The sequence below is a fragment of the Athene cunicularia genome, assembly GCF_003259725.1.
Source record: "Athene cunicularia isolate RWA chromosome 14 unlocalized genomic scaffold, athCun1 chr14_part1, whole genome shotgun sequence".
Taxonomy (NCBI): Eukaryota; Metazoa; Chordata; class Aves; order Strigiformes; family Strigidae; genus Athene; species Athene cunicularia.
Window position 1 is genome coordinate 13046508 of NW_020799118.1, and position 11558 is coordinate 13058065.

General features: G+C 50.1%; 1 protein-coding gene across 3 annotated transcripts in view; it reads right to left on the reverse strand.

The window, feature by feature from the left end:
- Positions 1-3860: 3860 nt before the first annotated feature.
- Positions 3861-11558, reverse strand: part of CACNA1H (calcium voltage-gated channel subunit alpha1 H) — a 127430-nt gene continuing 119732 nt past the window's right edge. For all 3 annotated transcript variants that reach the window (XM_026858812.1, XM_026858813.1, XM_026858811.1), the window contains 3 exons: positions 9521-9704; positions 6361-6539; positions 3861-5211 (listed from right to left, as the gene is read on the reverse strand). In XM_026858812.1, coding sequence (XP_026714613.1) covers positions 4042-5211; positions 6361-6539; positions 9521-9704 — 1533 coding nt within the window. In that variant the 3' untranslated portion in view covers positions 3861-4041. The remainder of the gene's footprint in view (positions 5212-6360; positions 6540-9520; positions 9705-11558) is intronic.

Genomic DNA, 11558 nt, shown 5'->3' on the forward strand with positions numbered 1-11558 from the left:
AGAGCATATCCCAGTCTTGGCAAACTGCCTGGACATCGACTGAGCTCAGAAATAAGAAAGAAAAGGTTATTTTGTTCTGCCGATGCCCCTGATCTGATGCCTTTCACACAGGGCTGCCAGCATGGTGTGGATCGGGACAGTACAGACCCCCTGTGCGTTTGCTCTGTGCCACCAACAAACTGCCAGCCTGGGCAGCTCTTCATGGGTCTGATGTGTTTATTCTGGGTCTGAGTTTTTGCCTGTGGGATCCCTTGTGCTTGGCTGGGGCAGGAGGAAGAGTCCCAGGAAAGGGCTGTATCCCAGAGCAGCCCAACCCCAGCGCTCCTGAAGGCACCACAAGATGTAACTGTGGGCAGGGAAAACTTTATTTTTTTTTCAACTCCCTGTGCTTCACACTCCTGCTTGGAATTAAATGGTCTGATTTAGGCATATTTTTAGAGTCATAAAGCACAGGTTTGCCAAAAAAGCTTCTAGCAGCAGACGTTCCTGCCTGAAGCTGGATTTTTCTTTCCTTGGCTGGAAGCCTCTGGTCAGGAAGGTGACAAGTGGCCGAGAGACTTGGGTTGGAGAGACAGCTCTGCTCCAGCAGAGTGGGGCAGCACTGTCATCCCCACGGCTCATCCATCTGCTGAGGATGGACCGTGTCTGCAGCTCACCCCCCTCCGCAGCACCTCAGCTCCCCGTGAATCTGGAAAGAGGCTTTGGAAAGGTGATAGGAAAAAGGCTTGTTCCTTTTGTCCCCACTCCAGAGCAGGCAAGGACAAAGCCCTTCTAAATTTGTTCCTTAAAAAAAAAATGTTTTATAATTGAAATTTTAAAAAATAGGAGACTTTCCCTCCTTGGCTCCCCCAGCAGCAGGGCAGCTCCCTGAAGAGCTGCCTGATTCCCCTCCCATGGGCTGCGGCATCCCAGGGCTCCCCTTGCTGGGGCTTCACCAGGGTTTATTCCCAGCGTTGTAATAAGCCCCTTCCCTGGCAACAGTTTGCTCAAAGCTCCTACTCTGTGAAACGTGTTGGTTTTAACAAATGCTTCTTTACAAAGGAGATGGTTCACAACATCAAACCCACCCCCAGCCCTTGCTGTGTATTTTGGGGGATCTCCAGGGGTTTCTCCTGTGTCTCCAGCTGCAGCCACACTGGGCTCCTGCTGCAGCAGAGCAGGAGATGCCTGTCCTGTCCCGTTTCATTTCTGCTAGTATAAATAAAATAAAACAGCCCCTTGGCTGCTTTTTAGCCTGCTGGAGCCTCATTTAATGCACTCCAAGCTGTGGTCCCCACGGCAAAATGGTGGCTTTGGTACCTGGATCCGATGCCCCCAGTATTCGGCCATCTCACACAGGTGCTGGCCCGTGGCTTGGGGCCCGGGTGGGAGATGGGGCAGAGCCAGGACCGGGGCCACAGGAGCGACTCTCCAAACTCATCCCCACCATGTTGCCGTGGTCTCAAGCCCTTCCAACTTGTTCCGCAAGCCCCTGCTCCGTCACCACGCAGGGAATTACTGTCACCAGCCACCAGCCGCTTTTCCTTCAGCTCTGGGGCACCGAGAAGGGGGTGTGGGCATGGGGGACTCTGCCTTTCCCGGCAAAGCTCAATAATTACAGAGGTAAGAGCCCAGGCAGCTGCACGGCGCAGCCTCCCCCTCCACCGAGGGACACACCGGGGCGTCCCAGGCGCCTCTAGGCAGGATTCAGCCCAGCGCTGGGGAGTTCACCTCCACTCCTTTCCAGTCTGCTGCTTAAACTGCAACGGAAGGAGTTTGCCGCTGTCCCAAAAGCGCTATTAATAATTACTTTTATGGTGCTTTTCTGGAATTCTTTGCTATCCCACCGAGATGGAATAATTATTTACAATGATCCTAAATGACTCTTAATTACAGCGGCGCAGGTGCTCGGAGGCAGCCGGCACGAAGCCGCTCGACATATGGAGGCTCTTGCATGAGGTGAGGGATTCGCCGAGTGGCGCCGCTGGAGCTGAGCGGGAGGTGGGACCAGCTCCAAACGCCAGCGGGGAAGGGGACGGTTCAGGCCCAGGGCCTGCAGCTCTGACGGCTGCGCTTAGAAAAGAGTTTTTAGGGGATGTCGAGCTCTGGGAGCGGGATGGACACCTTGGGGCTGGGCTGCGGGAGCTGCCGGCTGGAGGTGATGCGCTGGAGCAGGGCTGGGCCTCCCGGCTACACCCGGCACAAAGTCAGGCCACGCTTCCAGTTTATACAGTTTAATACATGTGAAACAAGATACATTTCCTTTTGAGTAATGAATGCATAAATAACAGAAGATATATGTGAATGCATAAATATGAGGCGGCATGGAACGAACCAAACAAAAATGATTAATATTTTTTTTTTTCCCCCTGTATGTCTTTTCGCTGCCGCTGGCCCGGTGCTCGGGCTGCCGGCGCATCCTCGCGACAGACTCATTGCTGCTCTTATTTCACATCAGCTTTCCATGGCGAAGCTGTCCCACGGTGAGAGGGCCTGGATGAGGGGTGGGGAGGGGGCAAGGACCAGAGTCTAAAAAAGAAAAATCAACCCCAAAACTGAAAAAAAAAAAAAAAGAAGTGGTGTTAACAGGTGACCTGAATTTCTCTAGAGGCTTCTTAGTCGGAGCTGGCGGCGGAAGGGCCTTGGGAGGCGACTGCGTCCACGCGCGGGTGCGGAGGGTGCGGAGGGGAGACCGACAGAAAGAGTGCAAATGGGACAGTTACGGCTACCACCGAGGTTTTGAAGGCGTTCTGCTATGAGGAGGACAAATCATTAGCTTAAATGCTCACAAAGAACATCACCTAAAACAGCTCTTTATACCTTTACATACTGTATCAATAACTTACTTTGAACTGCAGTAAACAAAATACATTTCTTAAATAATTTACTATTTATTTGTTTTGGTTTTTTTATCTCTCTGTAAATTTAACTTTTTCCTTTTATCGTCTTTTTTTTTCCTTTGTAACACAAGAAACCATGTTTGAGCACGTTAGTTCAGATTATTGCGACATTTAACCTGAATTTCAGTTAAAAAAAGGAAAAAAAAAAATAAAGCAACAGGACGGTTGTACAGACAAGAATGAATAACTTATTATTGCACTGGCTACAATTCAGTAGTGATTTGTGTTTTTTTTTTTTTTTTCCTGTAGTTAGGACAACCTCTAAAGTACAAAAGAAAAATGAGAAAGACATCTAAAGGATCAGCTGTGAAAAGAAGCTGGTGGGATGATGGTGGAGGGACGGAGAGGAAAAAAAATGAAAGCAAAGAAAGAAGAGAAACATTTGGAAAATGAATGGCTGTAATAATTAGTTCCACATAAAACCCAAGGAAACACCACCCAGTTGCGGAGTCACATGTAATGCAAAAACCAGTATCGTTTCTCTATAAAAATATGTGCATTATGAAGAGAGACTTTTTGTGGGTATATTTTTTTTTGTCTTTTTTCCTTGTTTTGTATCTCACAAATACATTATTTCTATTTATATAACTGCTGATATACAGACAATGTACAGCTCCCATCTCCTGGGCACTCCCGCGTAATGTGACATCTCTAAAAGGTGCCTTGTTAAAAGTTGAGCATCTTTAAAAAAACAAACCCAACAAAACAACAAAACCCAAAGAGAATCCCCCAAATCCCAACCGCCACCACCTCAAACCCGAATCAATGTGATTGAGGCCACGGAGGGGGGTGGGAGGAACGAAGCAACCCCCTGCATCAACTCCACTTTCCGTTTAGAAAAGAAACCCTCAAACCGCTTTGCAAACCCACTCCCCCCACCCCGAAACCCGTCACCGTTTCGTCCAGCCGTTTGGTTTTTTCTTATTAATTTTTATCTTTTTTGTTTGTTTGTTTGCTTGTTGGTTTTTTTTTTTTTGGTGTGTGTTTTTTTTTTTATTTTTTTGCAAACCTCCACAGCGCTTAAGAACAAGTGACTGCGAGAAAGGAAAAAAAACCCGAGCGAGCAGCCACCCGTGGACCTGCGGCCGCTCAGTCCCTTCAGTTTGGAAACCCACATTGGTGTCAAGCCCTTGAGACCCCCCCACTCCCCCCTCCCAGAAAGCTATACTGGGTCATCTATGTCTTCTTCTGTTGCAACAGTCACAGGGACCAAGTCCTGCTTCCGGAGGGGGCTCTTAGCGATGCCCAGGAGCTCTTTGCTTTTCTCGGCGTTGCTCCACTGAGTTTTTAAGTGATCCTGTTTTTTCAGTTCGGGAGCGTCGGAGTCCGGCTGGGAGTCCCCAGAGGCCGGTGTGGACTGACCGCTGTCCAGGAGGAGATCCGAGAGGCTGCTCAAGGAGCTGCCGTCCAATTGCTCGAAGGAGAAGTTGGGGATGGTCAGGTGCTCCCCGCGGCACGGGGGCTGGCCCCGGCGCTCTGTTTTGGAGGCTGTTTCCCCGGGTTGGCTCTCCGTGAGCTCCAGGGACTCTCTGTAAGCCGGGAACTCACAGGACGGGGTCCTTCGCCGCAACATGCTGTTCTCAGAGGGTTTGGTGCGCGAGGCCGCCCCACCGTCATCCTCCATGGGAGGATCTATAGAAATGCAGGGTGGACTCATCTTCTTCTTCCTCCGGGCTCCATGGATGTACTCGGATTCCATTTGGATGTGGGCAGGCGATCGCTGTTTTTCCTCGGTAGGGTCCTCAAAGCTACAGCCCCCATCGCTGATGGAGGGGCAGATCTCGATGGAGTGTCGCCTTTGGTCGTCTGCCCAGCTGGGCTTGTTGAGGAAGCCCTTCGTATCGATGCTGTAAAACTTCTTCAAGTCCTTCTCCTTGCTGCTGCCCCTGGAGAGGCTGTTTGTGCTGCAGTTCTTGAGAGGCACCGGAGATGGTGCCGGGGAGATGAACGGCGAAGTCGAGCGGCTTCCAGCGTCCGAGTGTTCCCCTCCCCAGTCCTTGGCCGAGCTGTTGATGTGGCGAACCTCCTCGTCAGCCAGGTCGGAGGACTCGAAGGGGCAGCCCTCGGGGTCGGGAGGGCTGTCGCTGGGGCTGGGGATGCCGTGCTGGCCGCAGGTGTTCTTCCGTGCCAGCGTGCTGGGGTGACGGTGAGGCGAGGATGGGGGGGAGCATGGGGGGGTCCCCGGGCGGGAGGCAGCCGAGGGGTGGAGAGGGCTGGGGGTGAAGGTGCTCTGGGGCTGCGTTGCTGATGGTAGTGCCTCTCCAGGCTCTGTTTGCAGGCTGTCCTTGCGGTCCGGAGTCTGCCCGTCCACGGAGTCCGTTCTAATGGCCTCCTGGAAGGTGAGGAGAGATGGGGTGAGAGCCTGGGGATCTGCGGGCTGGCAACATGTCCGGCAATGAAACACGGCACGTGGCAGAACGGTTTGTGGGTCTAACACACCCCACACCACCCCATCCCTGCCCCAGCGTGCCAACTCCTGTCAGACCCTCCCTGTACAAGGTCAGTTTTGCTAACAAAAGCCTTTGTGTACAGGGCTTGTGTCTGCTGAGCCTTTCTGCAGGGTCTTGGTCTTGCTCTAGCACCAAACCCTCAGTCAGTGCAAGCTGTCTAAAGTCACATGGTGTAGGGCCAACTGTAGGCTCCTCACAGCACAGGTAAAACTGAATTGGGCATCTTCACTCTATGCTTTAGCTATTCTTTCATAGAACAGCACATCCACAAAGATGAAAGTAGGTAAAAAGGGCCTTCCCCTGTCTGTTGCTTGCTCAGACTGGAGTATATTAAAATTTATGGCACCAGAAATCATAGACTGATCTGGGTTGACCTTAAAGATCATCCCGTTCCACCACCACCCCACCCTCCCCTCCTCGCCCCAAGCAGGGACACCTTCCACTAGCCCAGGTTGCCCAAAGCCCCGTCCAACCTGGCCTTGAGCCCTGCCAGGGAGGGGGCAGTCACAGCTTCTCTGGACAACCCGTGCCAGGGCCTCACCACCCTCACAGGGAAGAATTCCTTCCTTAGATCTGATCTAAATCTCCCCTCAGTTTAAGACTGTTAATTCTTGTCTATCCCTACAGCTCTGATAGAGAGTCCCTCCCCCCTTTCCTGCAGCCCCTTTCAGCCCTGGGAGGCCGCTCTAAGGTCTCCCTGGAGCCTTCTCTTCTCCAGCTGAACCCCCAACTCTCTCAGCCTGTCCTCACAGGGGGGTGTTCCAGCCCCCTGAGCATCTTCGTGGCCTCTTCTGGACCCACTCAAGCAGGCCCATGTCCTTCTGATGTTGGTGCCCCCAGAGCTGGACCCAGCACCTCAGGGGGGGTCTCATGAGAGTGGAGTAGAGGGGCAGAGTCACCCTCACAAATGTTTTGCTCTAAAAAGGGGAATTCTACTGTCAGCTCCAAGAAAAGAAATCTGAGAGGTAAAAGAAGGGAAGGATCCAGGTGACTACGAAGGAGTTTACCTCTGCAGGCTCTCGGCCTCTCACCTGTCTGCACAGCAGCTTGTTGAGAGTAGGAGATCGAGGTGTGACGTGGGGGGGGAGGATCTTCCAGCGGTGGCGGCCCTCGTGGTTGGGAGACCGGACTGCCAGATGGAGGGACTCCGTTGGGACCCTCAGAGAGGAACACGTTCCCACGGGCTGGGAGCGGATGGAGGTGATGGACCCTAGGAAACAGAGAGTGCGGTCACTGCCACTGCTGGCGTGGGAGATGGGAAGATTTGAGGCAAAACTGGTGTCCGCAGACTCCAGGAGGGGAGTAAATGCAGGAGGGGAAAGGAAAAGCCTGTCTAATCTGGCTGAAATCTCAAGCCTCAGCATAAACCTTGGTCAGTGCCAGGATTAAAAAGCAGGTTTCTCTTGTCCTGTATCCTGCTTTGAATGCTGGGCCATATCTCATCAGGGATGGCAGGGGGGTTAAAGTCTCTGCAAATCATCAGCATTGCATGTGGCTCTGCCCACTCTGGGATATCACCTTTACAAACTTTATGCTCACAGCTTCTATTTGCTGTTTCAGGTAACAGGAATCCTCTGTTGCAGCTCCTACATCACTCAGGATGGATGGCAGCCACCGGGATGGCACAGCAACAAGGGAAGGGTAGGAGGTGAGATGGCATTTGAAGCCCTGCCATTGCTGCTTTCCTGGTGGCTTTGCTTTGGGCAGATTTGTAAAAGGACGTTGCCTGTTTGGAGAACATAGATATGGGAAGTCTGGTGGCCATGAGTCGGGACACCTGGGATGTCTTCGCAGTGCTGCCAGGCAAGAGCAGCACTGCTCAGCTCCCGCGGAGCCTCTGGACCTCAACTCACAGGTCCAAGCTGCCACCGCCTTCTCCATGAGAAGACACTGCTGGCATGCACAGGGCAGTTTTCCCATTCCCTACAGCCCAAACACTACCACCACCATATCTCCACGAGGCAGACCTTGGCTGACCATGGTCATCATATCAGCAGCATGGAGACAGCTTCGAGTGCTTTGACAGTCCCTAAGCTCATGTATCAGGCAGGAATCACTCTCTTGCTGAAGGCTTCCAGTCCCCTGGCTGAGTCTGAAGTCAATCCCTCCTCCCCAGCCCCTTCGTGGTGCTGCGTTACTGCAGTTCTGCGTTGTTTGAAAGATCTTTTGCTTTTTTATTTTTTTGGCTGCAGGATTTATTGTCCTCATTAGCTTGAAACACAACGTCTGTTTCTACATTGCTGCTCCATGTTAAAAACACAGCTATCCATCACTTCAAGAGATCTCGCCCAGAGGTCAGGGAACTTGAACCTATGACAAAAGCCATCCAGGCAGACTGCAGTTGCATTTCAGAAAGAGATTTGTTGTTGTGAAGAAAGAAAAGTTAGTGTTTAATCATTTTTCTTTTGGACCTTTTCTCCAGAACACCACAGAAAGAACAGAGCAGCGAGCTTCCCCCACCCCACTTCTCCCTACTTCTTTCTGGGGCTCTCCTACTGCCAGTTTCTGACCGAGTCTGTGCTGTTCATGTGCTAATCCAGGCTTTACAAAATGTTTTTTATGATGCAGAAGAACTTTGTCGTAAAATCTGTCACAAACATGGTCATAAAATCAAAACCCTATGTCCTCCTCCCTGTCCTTAGTTGGAATTTCCTTCTGTTGGAAACTTTCCATCTAGCTCTCATATAGGAAACCAAAACCCCTTTTAAACTTCATACTCAGGAACACTGAATATCTCTGGATTTTTACATTTATGCCTCTTGTTTTTCTAGTAAATCAGGGAACTGCATTAAGACCAAAATAACACGAGATCTGGTCACGTCACTGTGTAGTCACCGAAGTGTTGGGCGAAGACCACACATCCCTAACCGACACTGAGAAGTCCATGAAAGCACAAATGCTAATGTGAGCCTGTATGTACTCAGTTTTACTTGCACATAACTTATGGGATTGTGACTTAAATCAGAGCGTGGTCAGCTCAGAAGCAGCACAGCTCTGGGTGATGTTGCTTGGATGCATCTACCAGACCAGGTAAAATCTAAGTCCCTGTCACATCCATTGCTCAAGTGCTCTTGAAGAGAAATTTGGGAAACAGAAGAAAATTCTTGATCAGTTCTACCCACCCCTGCCAACATCACAGCAGTTTTATACTGGTATAAATCCTGATTTATACCCGCTACAGAGATGAAAAGCATCCCCAGTAGTCCAGCCATGAAACTCAACCTCTGTTTTCTTTGCTTAGCAAAGAATTTGCAGGTGAAATAATAATAAATACTGAGCAGAGAACATTAACTGGTATCCAGAGAGTTTGAACAAATACAGTTACTTCACCCAAGGAAATCAGAGCGGATCTTGCCAGCTCCACCAGGGTTTGCAAACCCACTACTCATCTGTCCAAGCAGTTCTTGCATTTCAAACAATGTTGCATCAAAGGAAACCAGACTGTTAAGTTCTTGGGAGCCACTCAAGAAGCACATGTACTTTTAGGGAGGCAGATGTTTTCCCTCTTATTGATTTCCCCTCCAAATCAGCTCAACAAAGGAGAGAGAAAGGCATTTTAGGGGAAATGTATTTGGATGCAGTTGGGTAAATGTATACTCTGTGTAGCTCCCAATTCCCTGACTGCAGGGTCTCTCCACAAGATTCATTATAAGGCCAGGATAGGGAGGCACAGGAGAGTGGTTGCTAATCTTTATGCTCCCAAAGAAACTCCTTCATCTCTGAACTCAATGTGCTGTGCTAAAAAGATACTGCTCTGAGACTGAAGCCTGCCTGAAAGAATAGCTGTAAGGGACCTCTGTCAGGAAGTAATACCAACTCCAGCTTTTATTCATGCTGATTTTATTGATTTGTAGTCATGTTGTCAGGGCTGATCAGAGGAAACGTGCAGCTTGTACCCTCAGCTAAAAGCCTGTCCTCTACACCTCTGACACCACTCGGGAGCCCCACTTTTCCCCAGTCATACACCCAAGCCACCAGCTTTCTCCTGAGAAAACGCAGGAACGTGATGAAAACACAAAATTGTGCAGCGCGTGGGAAACCACAGTCCTGCTGATGGTATCAAATTGAAGCAAGCAAGCCCTGGCTCAGCCCATCGGCGTGGGTTGCTTACTCCCTGTCTAACTACCACACGTAGCTGCTACATCACGGTTTCACCTAGGAGAAAGGAGGGAAAACTCTGCGTGCAAGTACCTCTCTGAGATTTGCAGGGATACGTTTCTATCTCCACCTCGTGGAGGGGGAAAGGGGCTTTCTCTGGCATCACTGGCCGGAACATGTAGCTGTCGTTGGGCAAGGAGTGCATGCGGGAAACAGAGATCTTGCGGACAGCCAGAAGGTTTTGAGAGTCCTGTGGCCTCAGAGAGGCTGCGCCGGCCTGCAAAGGAAGGAGACAAGGAGACGGGGTCATTCAGCATCGTGGTGGTGAATTTACAGCAACGTTCTTCCCGTCTGCTTTTTGTTTTAAAACCTTGTATGTGTGTTCCTCTTGGCATTTGACAGAGAGTCTGCAGCCCTGGTGACTGCAATGGGATACCAAAGCTACGCTGAGCTGGCTGAGTAAAGAGCTCAAGTTGCGGCTGGAGTAAAACGAGGCATCGATGACCCACCATTAAGCTGAGTGTTGGAGACCGCAGAGAAAACCTAAGGTCCAGGAAAATGGGGCCCACTCTCTAAGCACACGAGAAAGACAGCATTTCTCACACTGTTTTGCTCTTGGTTTTCCCAGGGATGCATTCAGTCCAGCCTGGGTGGTGATGCCCTTCTCCTCAAAGCTACTCTGGGACAGATGGGCAACGCTGGACAGTCCTCAGCCACACTGACCAAGGGTACCGGGTGTTTCTGAAAATTCATGTACTATTCTCTCCCCAAAACACACATACAGGCAGACATTTAAACATACACATTGACACCACTGCAGACCCTGGGTCCTCTTTTCTACAACATGTAGCATTTTTAGCACCACTGACCCCAGAAGACAGCCATGTGGCAGGAGGCAGAGGAAGGAGAAGACTTCATAGGTGCACATGTGTGGGTGTGGAGCCTGTTCTGGGCTAGAAAAAAGATTTCTCTGTGTTTGCCTTTGCTGTCAAAAGGGTCTGGTTGGAAGTGCCTCGACAGAGCATGTCACAGACCTTAATATCCTTATCCTGGGGTCTTAGGAAGCTTCAGGAACTCAAACCATGTCCCTGTGGTGCTGATGGAGCAGTCGTGAGAGGTGGTGCCATGACTTGGCCAAGTGCTGGGGGAGTGAAAACCCTTGGAACAGGACCTGCAACCTGGCTCCTGGCCCTGAGGTTTTGGTCCTGAACACATTCTCCTCACAATTTACCACGTTATCTAAAGTACGACTAATCGCTCTGGTTTTCCTTTAACGTCAGCCTCCCAATGACTGATTGAAAACATTTTCCCAGCTGCATGTCTTAAATTAAATGTATTTTGCTTTGCTCTGCCAGGCTGTTTTCCCTCTCTGCTAGCAAAATCTGGGCCTGAGATCCCTCTCTGGATAGTTTGGAGGTCACCAAGGATCTGGTTAAATCTGTTTTTTCCCTACATTTCTGGCTTACAAATTTATTTCCTCAGATCCCTAAAGAGACACATCCTGAGACAAATTACTTGATGCTTTTACGCTGTTGAGCTTGGCTGGGAAGAGAGGGGGGATAGGCAGCAGTTATTTACAGGTAGTTGGCATCCAGTGCTGACTGCTGCCTTGCCCAGCAGCCCTCCGGGTGCAACCCAGGTCTCTCGTCTGATATATTAATGCATCAGCAGCGTGGCTGTGCCAGTTGGCCTCTTGCCATTACAGCTAATAAGCTATCAGCATCACAACACCTGAGCTGAAGGCAGGCAGGTGATTGTTAACACCCCAGTGCCACACAGAGAACAAAAGGTCTTGCTCTACTTTCTCGGTAGTCTAACAGAAGGATCATAGTATCTGTCTATTAATCTCAGTTTGTCTTTACAGGATCTTGTATTGGTTTTGTCTGGCTGGGACAAATGAACAGAAATCCCTTCTTGACATTAACAACTGCAGTTTTTAAGGTTTCAGCTATTGAGGCCCAATTGAGTTAGGGACGTGGGCAAATTCCAAATTACTTCAAAGCCACTGTAAAATGTACTTGAAATATGAAACATGGAAAGAAAGCCTGTTGGCTCACACCTGGTGAGCTACAAAGGTTTGGAGACACACCACTCCTGCTCCTTTTCTGTGGTGGGAAACATCTGATGCATT